This window comes from Micromesistius poutassou (genome assembly GCF_964030765.1).
Source record: "Micromesistius poutassou genome assembly, chromosome: 4".
NCBI lineage: Eukaryota > Metazoa > Chordata > Actinopteri > Gadiformes > Gadidae > Micromesistius > Micromesistius poutassou.
Window position 1 is genome coordinate 9849599 of NC_140274.1, and position 15744 is coordinate 9865342.

The 15744-nt window shown below is 46.8% G+C and overlaps 1 protein-coding gene across 1 annotated transcript; it reads left to right on the plus strand.

The window, feature by feature from the left end:
* Positions 1-6203: 6203 nt before the first annotated feature.
* Positions 6204-8951, plus strand: slitrk3a (SLIT and NTRK-like family, member 3a; the record flags this gene model as incomplete). The annotated part of the gene is made up of 1 exon (XM_084466864.1): positions 6204-8951. The coding sequence occupies one exon, from the start codon at positions 6204-6206 to the stop codon at positions 8949-8951; it is 2748 nt and encodes a 915-aa protein (XP_084322990.1).
* Positions 8952-15744: the final 6793 nt, after the last annotated feature.

Genomic DNA, 15744 nt, shown 5'->3' on the forward strand with positions numbered 1-15744 from the left:
CACTCTCTCTTGTTCTCGCTCTCTCTCTCTTTTTCTATATCTCCCTCTCTTTATGTCTCCCTCTCCCTCTCTCCAGAGACTGCCGTGTTTCAGAATTAGCTTCCTCAGCAGATGAACTGTAGGTATTTTTGCTCCGACAGTTTGAGGCTATGGCAATTGTATCTTTAGTGGATGGGAAGATCCAAGACATTTGTGTGAGATGTTTTACAGTCTTCCTTGGTGCTTGTGTCATGCTTGTATGTGCACAGGTATGTGCATGTGAATGTGCATGGGCTTGTGTGTGTGTGTGTGTGTGTGTATGTGTACAGTTTGTATGTGTATTTATATGTGAGAGTGAACGTGTGTTTCTAAAAAATAGTTAATATATGTGTGTGTGTGTGTGTGTGTGTGTGTGCGTGCGTGCGTGCGTGTGTGTGCGTGTGTGTGAGGCTTTTGGCAAGGACACCATCTGGGCACAAGCTCAAACCTTTTCTAAGATTAACAAAACAGCATTAATTCCTACAAGGAACCATACGCACATTGATTGACACATTGAATCGTACAATGAAACACACTTCAGACATGATGCTACACAGTTAATATAATGCAATCTCAACCGCATCACGAGAACAAATCAGTTTGAACAAAGTAATATTGCAGTGGTCAATTTCGTGAAAAGTGATAGAGAGAATAGAGTTTGTGTACAGTCTATAAAATATGTTGGAACAATATTTTGACACTCTCCATTTGAGGACCTGGAGTGCACAATTCATGGTTATATAATAGGTATTATGCCAAGTCTAGATAAAGATCTGTATCTCATGGAAACAATTTATACAAATACATCATAAATTAATATCCCTTGAAGTAAATTGAGGGAATAAATTTGATTTTTTTCAATGTCACCTCCAGTGCTCTGATATATCGAAAATGGGTTCAGATTCTAGTGTACATTCTAAGTTAAAAAAAAACGAAAAAAAACAAAACACAAAAACACAAACACGCATTCAGTTTGAGTTTCTGTTAACCATGATTATCAATAATTTATTATTATTATTCCAGTTACAAAAGCGTATTTCCAAAGATGCTTTGGGCTGTGCAGAGAATCTTAGATCTCAATTGTCAACAAACATTGCCTTAGTTGACTCTGTGTACATACTGTGATAGATTGGTATTAATTTCAATGGAGGGAATTGTTATTTTGTTGGTCTTGCGCTCAAGGGTTGAGCAGGGAGATCTAAAGGATGAAAGTGACCGTCTTTCACCACCAGAGGAGCTCTAGTGCTATAGCTGTTTGCTGTTTGTGTTTCACGGGGATAGTATCTTTCTTTCTTTACTCCGAAGGTTTAATTGTAACAAGGTATAACAACAATCTGACAATGATTCTGTTTCTAACAAAGTCAATATGAATTGCTATTGTTTGGTCTGTGTTTGTTGTTATATATATATATTTCCCTGTAAGTCTTTCAATCTGCCTCCAATAAATGTCTCTTCTGTAGTATAGCATATTATTCATTGCCTTTATTGAGTCAGTTCTTTCAAGGGATTCCGATGACTTCCTACTGCTGTGTTGCACCCTATTAACCTGGAAACAAATTGCACAACGTTTAAGGATTCAAAATTACATATTTGTTCAATGCAATTTAACAAATAATGATAATGATAATATATGTTGATTTACAACCAGCCATACATTGTTGATACAGACTGGAGGAGGAGAGTTAATCAGTTCTTAATTCCAAATCCGAATCAATATATATATATAATATCAATATCTAAATATGGAGCAATTGTAGACAATAGTACACAACTTTACATGTGATTGAACCTACATCTCAATACATACGCTGCTATATATTTTTACTGAGTTTGAGGTAGCATCCAGGGGCAGTCAGTAGGTGACATCGTTCACACATGGCTGACAGGCTGACGGATTGAATGGCAGTTATTTATGACGATGAATGACAGCCTAACAGCAAGCAGCTGGTTTCAAATGCTGTTTTACTGATTATGTCTGGTGGTCAACACACACACACACACACACACACACACACACACACACACACACACACACACACACACACACACACACACACACACACACACACACACACACACACACACACACAGGCAGTTTCAATTGCAAATTAGAAATAGACACACATTTCTTCCCATCATGTCTTATATTTTATTATTTTTTTTAATGATCACTTTATTATTTTGTATGCATTTTAGGTATATATACTTTTTAAAATTAATTATTATTTTGTTCTATTCATTATTATTATAAGCGGTTGCTGATTGGCCCTCGCAACACGGGCTTGTGTTGCCCGCTGGAGGCGACGACAGGGAAGGCACGTGGGTAGAATAGAAGGCGACTCGCTTTGCTATTCGCCTGCAACTGTGAAAGTCAACAGCCTTCTCTTTCTTAGCGGACACATTGACACGGAGAAGCCTGCCAACGTCTTACTTGGTTGACAACAATGAAAGCCATGGCATAAAAAATGTATATATTTATCATCAGATCAGATGTCACAGATAGAGAGCAGCCCACAGGCTAAAGACAGACAAACTGAAGCGTTTTGTTCCCCCCGTAGTGCCGCCTGGCGCCAGCCATGGAGAGGCAACCGCGACCACCCGCCCTTTGCACACTCCGATACGCACGCACCTGCACTCTTTCTGTTCTCTGAGGCGCGTCCCCACGCACTTCTTCTCCCCCTCTCCCTTCAACATTCAAAAGCGAGCTTATCCGTCACTATCCTTGCCCTTCTATTTCTCATTACACTTTTATTACCACGGACCTCTCTCTCTCTCTCTCTCTCTCTCTCTCTCTCTCTCTCTCTCTCTCTCTCTCTCTCTCTCTCTCTCTCTCTCTCTCTCTCTCTCTCTCTCTCGCGCGCGCAGACATACACTAACATATACGCACACACACTTCTCCCCTCGCGCGCTCGCTCGCCTGCTCGTTCTCTCATCCCTGTGACGTATGACAAGGAGACCGACCCCAGAAAAAAAGAAAAAAAGAAAAGAAAATGCAAAGCGCCTCAAGACTGTCGTTCGTAATGATCCAACAAAGAATCCTACTGCGGCGTCGGATAGAGAGGACGTAGACTTTGACGTCCTGTCCAACACCATCACCTCCAGCACCTCCCGCACCTCCAGCACCACCATCCTCTCCATCACCACACACTGTTGAGCCACCACGGGAACAGAGCGGAACGGAACGGGCGAACCAAGGGCTGGCGTAGAAGCAAACCGCTGAGAAAGAACAGAGAGAGGGAGAGGGCGAGAGAGGGAGAGAGAGAGAGAGAGAGAGAGAGAGAGAGAGAGAGAGAGAGAGAGAGAGAGAGAGAGAGAGAGAGAGAGAGAGAGAGAGAGAGAGAGAGAGAGAAAGAAGTCACAGAAAGAGAGAGGGAGCGTGAGAGGTAAATTGCATTCCTATCACGTCTTCATTTCTCCTCGCTCTCCTCTCCTTTTCTTCAGCCGCTAAGAGAGGGAGGAGGAGAGAGATAGGACGAGATAGAAGTACACAGCAGAGCGAGAGGGAAGGAAAGTCAGCAATAGAGAGATCCAGCAAAGCTCCGGGAAATTAATTTCCCCCCCTCCTCCTAATGTTTCTCAATCGCACGACACAACTGAGGTGAGTTTGCTTGTGTGTTTGTGTCGGTGTGTGTTTTTTTTTTGGGGTGCTTATATGTGAACTTTTTTATTTGTATAGTCGTTGCGGACATTGGCCGCGGAACAGCGAGGCACGTCAGTGGTGTGCGATGTGAGGATGGGGGGATAAGGATGAGGGAGAAGGCTGGGATCAATGGGCATGTGTTTCCTATTCACAGCTTTCCAGGCAATGTCACCGCGAAAGGCAACTGCGGTATGCTCGGCATATAGACTATCAACAAGCTCTTCGGTACGTGCTGTTTTTTGACACCGTGCGTATTATGATCATCATCGTTTATTATTTCGGCATCATTAATTGTCATCGTTACTTTTCGTTGAATTGCAATGGTGGGGGAAAAACGAGCATCTCCACCGATTCCGGTGCAGCCTGTTTCTCTGCCTCCTTCTCTTTTCCTCTGAACCGTGGCAAACCTTTGCTATTTTAAACATAGGCCTATTGTGCCGTTTTGGATGATTTTTTTCGCCCCACATATGTGTATGGCCGATGTGTTGCCCGTTGCATGTGAATCTTCTCGAGCAGATGTTACTTTCCATGTACCCAAACAGCTCCTCCGTGTCTCCCCAGCAGCCCGCTGACGGACGGCTCCGTCTGCCTCTCGCCCGCCAAGAGGACATGTCAAGTTGGATTTCTGTAAACTAAGTAGGTATAACACCAGATCATCTCCCCCCCCCCCCCCCCCAGGATATGACAGTTATATTTTTCTTTTTTTGAACACGCATCCGCCTAAGTTTTGCGTTCACGTCGTGAGAGGAACGTGCACCACGGAAATACCAGAGGATTTTTGATTTTTGATTTTTTTTTTTTTACCAAGGAAATCGAAGATACGCGATTAGAAAAGGAGCATATTTGTTGGTGTTAAATACAATTTTTTCCACGGAAATATTTTTTGCCCTTTCTTTCACCTCCGTCCGGTTTATGCGCTTGGAAGGTTCTGTCTCAGTACCGTGGATTCCGCCCTAGAAACCGCTCCGTGCGACGCCTCTGGATTTTCATCACCCTGTAACGGACAGCCTATGTGTGTGCGTGTGTGTGTGTGTGTGTGTGTGTGTGTGTGTGTGTGTGTGTGTGTGTGTGTGTGTTTGCGCGCGCGCGTGTGTGTGTGTGTGTGTGTGTGTGTGTGTGTGTCTGTGTGTGTCAGTGCGTGTGTGTGCTTGTCTGTGTTATGTGCGTATGTGTGCGTGTGTGTGTGTGTGTGCGTGCGTCGGCGTGGTGCACGCCCGGTGTATGCATGTATGTGTATGTGTATGCGCGCGCGGGCGGGTGCGCTCGTGCCCGTGCGTGTTTTGCAAACGTGCGCTTTTGAGTAAACGTCGAAATAAGCGAAGCCCTACAAAGTGCGCTATTCAGGAGGGTCGACGTCGTGTTGAGTCCTGATGCGTGCACGTGTATGTGTACGCGCTCGTCTATGTCGGTGTTTTTGCACTTTTCCCGCATACGACATTTTTATTGAACAGAGTTATTGAACAACGGAATGGCACGTTTTGATTTGATTGGTGTTTTTAAATAGCCTGTGACTTGTCGTTCTGCAAAGCTGGGCACGAAGCTCGGAGGAGATCCTCCATCTGAGCTCAGGATCCCTCGGCGTCAGACGAGCTGCAGTCCACATCAGCTCGCCAACTGAGCTCTTTCTCTTAACTATTCCCTTTTCTCACCGCCTCTCCCCACTAATCCGCCAATACCAATACGATGCAAATAGTAAAATACAAACGTGATCAGTAGTGACAACACTTTCGACCAAATCAGCCTATTTGAAGCCTTTCTTCTCAATTGCCAGTTACCGGGAGCATGTGTGTTCACACTAGAGATGAACGAGCCGGTGTGGATCGACGCTTAACCTCCGAAAACGTCCGGAGCGGAATAGTACGCGGTTGCCAAGGAACTTCTACGGCCCCTTCTGCAGACTACACATCAACGATCCTCGTTTTAAAACATATCCGTATCATTAGAAAGCGTTTCCCCTCACTGGGTGTAACACAACTGAATAACGCGTCCAACATAATTGGCGTTTAAATATTTTATTTTCTCCACAATTTGTTAACCCAAATGTTTAGTTAGATTCCGGCCTACGTGTTGTCATTCTCCGTTCAAGGCTGAGGTGCATTAGAAGCTACAGTGATCGATATGCCAATTGCGCGCACGTCGTTTGTTTCAAAGAGATTGCTATCTCGAATTACTCTTTCCTGGAATGTGACTTAATACAAGCAGGTCGGGAATAAAACAAGAATTAAAAAAACGAAGACAGAAATATCCTTCACCCTAAACCGTATGAACCTTCTATTGTCTTTCCTTATTCATGAGGATAATATGGGAATTGATTATTGCATTACTGTGAAGCAATTTAAATGAATAACGGTTCAATGTTATATATTGCAAATCTGGATTTGACCTTTTCAACTTTGCTTCAAGGTATATGTATATGCATGTGCAATAACATTAAATCTCTCTCTCTCTCTCTCTCTCTCTCTCTCTCTCTCCCTCCTCCGTGTGCAGCGCTGTGAAGTGGCTCTGTCTCTGGAGCTGTGACTTCCTCCCCCGGGTGTCAGCGAGGATGCTGTGGGTTACCTTGCTGAGCACCATAGCGTTAGGATGGACCACCCCGATGCCCCTGCTGGAGGACTCCGAGGAGATGGAGGAGGCCTGCTTCGAGCCTTGCTACTGCGAGGTCAGAGAGGGCATCTTCCACGTCCATTGTGACAGCAAGGGATTTACAAACGTCAGCCAGATCTCCCAGATATGGAGCCGGCCCTTCAAGCTCAACCTACAGAGGAACTCCATGCGGAAGCTGTACTTTAACAGCTTCCTCCATCTCAACAACGCCCTGTCTATCAACCTGGGGAACAACGCTTTGCAGGACATCCACGCTGGTGCGTTTAACGGCCTGGGCATCCTCAAACGCCTGTTCCTGCACGAGAACAAACTGGAGGTTTTCCGGAATGACACTTTCCTGGGTCTGGAGAGCCTCGAGTACCTCCAGGCGGACTACAACGTCATCAAGCGCATCGAGAGCGGCGCCTTCAGGCACCTTCACAAACTGAGAGTTCTCATACTGAACGACAACCTGATCCCTGTGCTGCCCAGCTACCTGTTCAGGTCCGTGTCCCTCACGCATCTGGACCTGAGGGGGAACAGGTTAAAAACGTTGCCTTACAAGGGCATGTTGGAGTACGTGGGGCGGAGCCTCATGGAGATCCAGCTGGAGGAGAACCCGTGGAACTGTGCGTGTGAAATCGTCCAGCTCAAAACGTGGCTGGAGAGGATCCCTTACACGGCGCTGGTGGGCGAGATCACGTGCGAATACCCCTTCCACTTCCACGGGAAGGACCTGAGGGAAATCAAACGGAGCGAGCTCTGCCCGTCGCTGTCGGACGCGGAGATTGAGGCAAAGCTGGGAATACCGCGCGTCCCGTTCAACAATGAAAACACTTGGCCCACCAAGCCCTCCTCCATGCTCTCCTCCTTTCACAACACGGCCTCATCGGTGGAGTACAGGGAGAGGCATGTTAAACCCACCAAGCGCCCTCGGCCCACTAAGAACTCGCCCACCCCTCGCAGCATCTACCCGGGAATAAACCAGCCTCCCGTGGCTGGCTACCAAACCAGGCCTCCCATCCCCATCATTTGCCCCGCTGGATGTACCTGCAACCTTCACATCAGCGATCTGGGGCTGACAGTCAACTGTAAAGAGAAGGGCTTTCACAATATCTCTGAGCTGCTGCCGCGGCCACTCAACGCCAAGAAACTCTATCTCAGTGGAAACCTGATACAGAAAATATACCGCTCCGATTTCTGGAACTTTTCAAGCTTGGATTTATTACATTTAGGGAATAATCGGATATCCTATGTCCAGGAGGGCGCCTTCATCAACTTGCCCAACTTGAAAAGTTTGTATTTGAACGGTAACGACATTGAAAGGCTCACGCCCGGCATGTTCAGGGGCCTTCAGATGCTGAGCTACCTTTACTTTGAGTACAATGTCATCCGTGACATCCAGCCCGCCGCGTTCTCCCTCATGCCCGGACTCCAGCTGGTGTTCCTGAACGACAACCTCCTCCGCACCCTCCCCACCGACGTCTTCGCCGGCACCAACCTGGCGCGCCTCAACCTCCGTAACAACTACTTCCTCTCCCTCCCCGTGCGCGGCGTGCTGGAGCACCTGAGCTCGATCGTGCAGATCGACCTCCTGCAGAACCCGTGGGACTGCTCCTGCGACATCATCCCGCTGAAGCAATGGCTGGACAAGCTCTCCTCCGTCATCGTGGTGGGCGACGTCATCTGCAAGACCCCCGACTCCACCTCGGGGAGCGACCTGCGCTCGCTGGAGGTGGACGTCCTCTGTCCTGAGCTGAAGTACTCCTCGGGGCCCTCTCCGGGCCTGTCCGGCGGGGACCACCCCACCACCCGCAGCTCCGAACTGGGGGAGGCCAAGGCGAGGGGCGCCGTGCCGCTCTCCGTCCTCATCCTCAGTCTGCTCATCCTCTTCATCTCCGCCGTGTTCGTGGCTGCCGGGCTCTTCGCCTTCGTCCTGCAGAGGAGGAAGAAGATGCCCTTCCGGAAGCGCTCAGAAGTGGACCTGACGGGCCTCCAGATGCAGTGTCGGATATTTGAGGACCCGCCCAGACAGAGCGGCTCGGGTAATGACGGGACGCCCGAGAAATCCGCGCCCAATGTGCAGGCCAACAGCCATGCCGGCCACGCACACGCACACGCGCACACCCACGCCCACGCCCACGCCCACGCCCATGGGCACGTGTACGACTACATCCCCCACCCCGTGACCCAGATGTGCAACAACCCCATCTACAAGCCCCGGGAGGGGGAGCTGGCGGAGGAGGAGCGGGGTCACTTCTCGGAGAAGATGGACGGCGGGAGCGGCGGTAACACGCACTACAGGACCCTGTTGGAGAAGGAGAGGGAGTGGACCCTGGCCGTGTCCAACTCCCAGCTCAACACCATCGTCACGGTCAACCACACCGCCGGCGATCTGGCGGGATTTCATGAGGGCGGCGGGCTGTGCCCCACGGTCATCGACAGCCAGAGGCCGACGCCGACCGTGGGCTTCGTAGACTGTCTGTACGGAACGGTGCCCAAACTAAAGGACATGCATGTAGCACACGCACACCCGCCCGGCATGCAGTATCCAGACTTACAGCAGGACGCGCGCTTGAAAGAGACGTTGCTTTTCACGACGGGGAAAGGTTACCCCGACCCGTCCCAAAGTGATTACCTCGAGTTAAGGGCCAAACTCCAAACTAAGCCGGATTACCTCGAAGTCCTGGAGAAATCGTACCGATTTTAACATCCGTAGCCCTTGGAAACTAATTCACAAAAATAACAAGTCACCTTTTTACCAAACTCATACAAACATGACTACAACTGAAACGTATGAAAAAAAACGACAACTCAAAAAAACTGCATGATATGAAACTAAATATAATATTCCAGTTACAACATTTCCTCCCAAAAAATTGCTTTGGAGGAGAGGCCATTCTCAGATATTTCAATAAAGTGCCTTTTTCAGAGTAGCCAGCAATGTCAACAGCCGTTATTTTTATATTGATAGATGTGTCTATATGCCCAGGAGAGCTGGAGAACAAAGAAAGGGCCACCGGGGGAGAACAAAAAAAAACTAACAGATAAAAAAAGAATGAATAAAAAAAACATCGTACATTTTATTGTCTCATGAAAACGAACCCCATTTTACGCGCGCTCTGACTGCGTCATGGGGATATACTGACGCCCAAAGACGCACGGGAGCTGGACGTCTCCCTCACACGGGGTTCGAGTTATGTTTCTGTTTTCTCCATACAGGATGTGCAAACACCCGGAGGCCGTGCACATAGAGTTTGTAGTAAATGACTGAAAGACAAGAAGAAAATTATATATATATATATATATATATATATATATATATATATATATATATATATATATATATATATATATATATATATATATTAAAAACGAATTGCAGTTTGCTGCATGCACTCGCTCCAGTGCAAGAGCGACAGATTTTGCTGAAAACATTCACTTCACATTATGAATAGAGACACTGCAACGCATAACAGTTCAGTGTTCTATTTAATTTTCTATCTTATTAATATGGTTATTATGATGAACGAGAACGACTATATCAGGTGCTTCTTGTAAAAGGATGCACTGACGCACGGAGGGTAAAACATGTGAATATTAAATGATAAAGCCCAAGGTTTTTCTGGAAACTCCACGCACTTTGTTAAGATTCCCATTGCTTCTGGATTCTCATCGTCACCCACTAACGGCTTTGTAGGAGGCACTTTTAATGTTTTCTCTCTCACAAAGATTTGAAGAAAAATGTGCATATATTTATTCTGTAATTTCAGTGAAGAATTTAATTGTAAAGGTAATGTTAAATCAATGTATAGTGATTATGCGTCTGGTATAGCCTTCCTAATAAAACCAATTCCACCAATCAAACGTAAATGATTGCTGCCACGGACCCTGTGTTTGGAGCGCGTATTGTGGTGCCAGTCAGTGGTAGGACTACGTTGTGTCTTGTTTTAATGTACGCAGGCTGTGGCTAACAATCATAATAATACTGTCGCTCTGAGGTTACCCTATTGAACTGCCAAGCCAAAGCAGTCCTGGAGGGTCTGAGTGGATTGTATCTTAACCTGAAGGAAGATAGCGAGGCAAAAGCTAAAACGAGTCAAGTCTAGTGCAATGTGATGGTTTACCAGCAAACGGATGGGTTTTGAGCGCATATGTGTTTTTCCCCATTTCATCTGCGCATGTAAATGCACGCATCATTTTTGTTTCCTGTAAAGGTTGAGTTGAGTAAGTGATGCGAAATTGGCAACGTTTGCTCAATTACTAGTTATTTGCAAGGTAGCAATGTGAATTTTGTCCACGGGGGGGCGCACAAACCAGATGTAGCCTACTCCGTGTCATGCCAAATTGTTAAACTGATTTGAAATGTCTACTTTAAAATTGAATCTTTCTGGGACCAAATTAAAAATATCTACTGTTAGGAATAGCGGGGGACTACATTTGGTTATAATTCCAAATTCTAATAGTTATGTTTTGGGTCTATCATTTATGGATGATATTCAAGCTTGTCACAATTCAATGCTATATTGATGTCTCTAAACATTTGTAAATTGCATTGGGGGCAGGAGTGCATAATTTTGTCTTTGTTTTGAATGGGCATATTATGCAATGTGTTTTGAATAACATAGGTTTACTGAAAGTGGTATCTCTCAGTTATTGAGATTTTATAGTTTCTTATTTGTGCTAAGTTAAATTGAACATATGTAGCAAATGACACCCCTCCCTCATTAATGGGAAGGCCCTTAGCTTGTCTACAATAATCACTTAACTATTTTTATTGTCAACGATGAAGTGCAATTTCCTATTTAGCCTGTATATGGAATAGTTTTACAATGTACCAATTAATTGCTTTCTTCATTTCTGACAATCTTTCTTGACATCAAATGAGAGGGGTCACCTTTATATGGAGCCTGTGTTAGCACTCAAAATTTCAGCAATTTTTATTATAATTCTTTCCACACACACACATGCCCACACACATTCTCATGCAAAAACTCATGCACACAAGCACAGATGCACGTACACACACACACACACACACACACACACACACACACACACACACACACACACACATGCACACAAACTTAGCCTGGTGTAGACTACAAGGTCAGCATTTTCACTGTGCACTGCACTCAGTTTGATTAAAAATGTAATGCATCAATCCCTAACCATCCCTTAGGTATAATAGAGGCGAGAAACAACTTACTGATTGGTCAATTTTCATACAACTCTACGCCGAAATATTTTGGAGAAAAAACATACTCACCCTTATTGTTCTTCCACCAAATGAGTACTGGTTTTGTCCCATTATACCATGCTGGTTGGTTTTACCCCAATAAATCCTATTGTTATCCTGTACGCTCAACATCTCAAGTGATTTCGTGCTGTAGTGGTGACGTCTGAGCTGGGCATCCATCGATCGAGGTAGAGAAAAAGAGCGAAGGTTATCTTGTAGTTTAATGTTGTGTCAAATGTAAACGTGCATCAGCGGCTTAAATCTACCTTCTTTTATGCAGGTGATATTTGACTTTTGCAGCGGAGTTAACCTTATTTCTTTTTTTTAACAGCTCTTTTGAGGTTTTGTATGCTGCAAGACTTCTGCACAGGAAATGTATTTATGTCCGTTCCTCTCCCCCCCCCCCCCCCCTGCTCCCCCCCTTCTCGGCCCATCTCTCTCTCTCTCTCTCTCCCCCATCTCTTTGCATCTGAGGGGTCTCGTGGCGCTCTGTTCAACGTCAAGATATTTCCAATTGTGCTACAAACTGTATATTTATTTAGTTGATTCATCTTTGTTGTTTTCTCATCATGCCATTGGTTGTGTACTGTGGGTCTAGGGCGCTGGTGGAACTTGTCTGAGGAGAATGTTGCAAGAGAACACCTTTTCTGACCAATGGGGGAGCCCCGCTGGTCTCCATGTTGGATGTCATGTCATGTTGACCGTGCATTGCAAAACATTGGCCTCAAGCCGTTTATAATCTCATGCTATTCTGATGGGCTGTCCCTGCTGCATTTCAATGGGTCTCATAACCTCACTGCAAAATGGATTTTGTTAAATGGGTCTTTACCTAAAGGACTGTTTCATAAGACTCCAATTTAAGATTTCCACTCTTCAATTGGTGGTCGATGATGACAACACTCTGCATTGATCATATTCCGGTCTTATTGATGCACTGCACAGTGTCATGTTAATACATCAAGAGATGTGTTCATTTCAGCTCTCGCACACGGTAACAATTGTATCAGTGTTTTTCAGTTGCTGCTGTAATGTTTCTCCTCCTCCCTCCCCTCCTCTCCTTCCCTCCCCTCTGTTATTTTTGCTGAGGATATTTTGGGACTGCTGCTTGGTGTTTATATGCTATGTGGCTGTGCGTATATGGGGAAAAAGCTGCTGTCAGGGATCCTCGGTTGAACGTGTGTGTGTATGTGTGTGTGTGTGTGTGCGAGTGTGTGTGTGTGTGTGTGTATCTGTGTGTGGGATAGTGCAGTGCGTATTTGTGTAGATTTGTCTGCAGCAAACATATGGATTTGTGTTTGTGCCTGCATGCACACCCAAACATATGGATCCGTTTGTGTGTGTTTGTGTGTGTGTGTGTGTGTGTGTGTGTGTGTGTGTGTGTGTGAGAGAGTGTGTGTATTGGATTTCTAGGTGTCTACCTGTGAATCCGTGTGGTTTTCCCGCAAGGCTCAGTTCAGTGCATCTCCCCTTCCCTCGCTCTGTTGGTTGTTAGTTAAATCCTGTGCTTTTTTTCTGGTTGGTTCTTTCCAAGCCTTAATGAGCCTAGACATGACTTGGGATACTGGTGGGTAAAGACACTGGCGAGGGAAATGAGTCGAGTAAAAAAACGAGAGGAAGAGAAAGAAAGAGACGAGAACAGAGACAAGCTGCTTAGGCGGAGGGGAGGTAGGAGTCTCATGGTTGTCAGTAGGGGATTCTGAAGGATGTGATAGAGGGGGAGGGTTTCCTTTTATCACTCCTCTGTCCCTGAAAGAGGCTGTAATTGTCCAATTAACTGAACCGGGAGTCCGAGGTAGACTGAGAGATGCAGGCAGAGGGGAGGGGTCCAATGCTGCAGTGTGTGTGTGTGTGTGTGTGTGTGGGGAGAGGGGGAGGGGGGAGAAAATAGTTTTTGATTGGCTTTCTACTTTTGGGAACGGGTGAGGGCGTATTCTGTGGTATGCTGAAAAAGCTAGAGCGTTCCAGTCCTGACCATGATGCTGAAGTCGCACTATATGCAGGTGCTGCACATAAAAAAAAAATCACTTTCCATTTCCGACTGCCTGTGTTTGTGTGTGTGCGTGTGTATGTGTGTGTGTGTGTGTGTGTGTGTGTGTGTGTGTGTGTGTGTGCGCACACGGGGGTGTATGTGTGTTTGTGAGTGTGCATGTACCGCACCTCTACGTGTGATGCAGGACTCTGAGATAGATTTGATCTATGTGTACAGTGCTTTTGCTGATGGATCAGCTTTGTTCAGACTCGGTCCGTTGTTATAGTCACAAAAGAGGTCGCCATTCAACGTTTGGATAGAAAGACGTGTAACACCAAGACTCGTTTGTGTTGAAAAGGCCAGCTTTTCTTTATGGTTGAGGAAATTTAGCGGTCGTGTCAAGAGGCCCTTAAATATATATATACACACATTTGATGATATAGTAATGGCCGTTGGACTGGTGTCTGGCTGTATGGCTGGAGCGGGAAGGGTCTGTTGATGTGCATGCAGAGGGCTGGAGGAGAGAGCTGCGTGCTCAGCCCACAGCCTTGGAGACATCAAAGAGAGGAAAACCCCCAGAACAACAAAGACACCGTCTGGAATGGTTACAGTTACTGTTGTGTGTGTGTGTGTGTGTGTGTGTGTGTGTGTGTGTGTGTGAGCTTGTGTGTCTGTGCAAGACTGTGTCCGTGCTTGTGTGTGTGTGTGTGTGTGTGTGTGTGTGTCCAGAGAAAAGTAGTAAAAAAAGAAAACTTCTCTACTTCAATCAACTGTGCTGCAGTGTATGCTTCTCTGACCCAGTATGCTGAGGGAGGGAGAGAGAGAGAGAGAGAGAGAGAGAGAGAGAGAGAGAGAGAGAGAGAGAGACGTAGCCTGAACAAGGGAGAGAGACAAAGAACAGCAGTGTGGGAAGTGAGACTAAGAGCGAGGGAGAAGGAAAACTCTTCAATGTGCTGAGTGTAGCAAAGGGAGCCCAAGCTCAGCCCTCCTTCCCTGCCGCTGCTTGCTACCTCCTCTGCTGCTGTACATTGTGCAGCCTCTCTGCATTTCTGCCATTGTCCCATTGAGTCACCAGCGCCCCCCCCCCCCCCCCCCCCCCAGGCCCCCACGGGACCAGGCCTCTCCCTGCGCGCGTCTCAAAATAGTGCAGGTTTTTCTCGACACTAGTCAAAGTAATTTGTGCTGCTCAGCACTGTGATGTTGTATCTGTGCCGCGCGCGCGTGTGTGTGTGTGTGTGTCTGCGAGGAAGATTAGTGTTCATCTGAATTGTTGTTCTTCATTTTAACGAAGCGCAGGGCTAGGGCGGGTGGGTTGGAGGGGTGGGAGGGAGGGTGGGGGGGATGTGAGTTGGAGGAGGGGGCGGGGGGGGGGCGTGATTTTATAATCATATTAGAAACACGGGGCCAGGGCGTCCCCTGGCTGCTGTTCTGAGACGGCTCGTTCTGTAAGACAGATGCAGGGGGACCGCTGCCATGTCTCTGCCACCGCTCTCATGCCGACAGCGCGCTGTGTTTCCTGCTTGACCGTGGCACCTCATTGTTTATTCATCCGTCCCTCGGCAGCGTACTTGTTCAGGATGTCTTTGTTGCAAAAAAAACCCCCTCCTCCATCCAACTATTATCTGTCCATCATCCCTCATCCGTCTGTCCGATCCTCCTACCCCTCCCTCATCCATCCATTCACCTATCATCCATCCATCCGGCCGAGCAATTATGAGTGCATACGCCGTTATTCCTTCCTGCTTAAACTGTGTGCGGTTGAACTGGCTGAACCTGAGAGTGGTGTGTGTGTGCTGCATTTGCTCAGGTGCTGATTCCCTGTGCCGCAGTACTTCACTGTATTACTGTATACCTGCATGCTGCATGCCTCTGCTGAAAATCAATGCTTGACTGGCTCTGACAAACACTCCCCAACACTGCTGCGATGGGAATGTGTGTGTCTGTCAGGCCGAATGTGTTGTGTGTGTGTGTGTGTGTGTGTGTGTGTGTGTGTGTGTGTACGCCTATATAGGCCAGATGCCCCTGCTTACTCCCTATTTGTGGCTAACCCACGTGAATGGTGCAAAGAGGTTGACACAAGAGCGTGGTGTGATGTTGACACAGCAGGGTGTGCGTGTGTGTGTGTGTGTGTGTGTGTGTGTGTGTGTGTGTGGATAGAGTGTGTTTGGTTTGGTTGTAGTGCCGGAGGTGAGAGCAGGGATGGGCTCCATTACAGGCTACTGTGTGGGGAGTGGAAGGCCTTTATTGAGATTGACACAACAGATTGAACACAGCAAAGTGCGCCGGACTCTGACA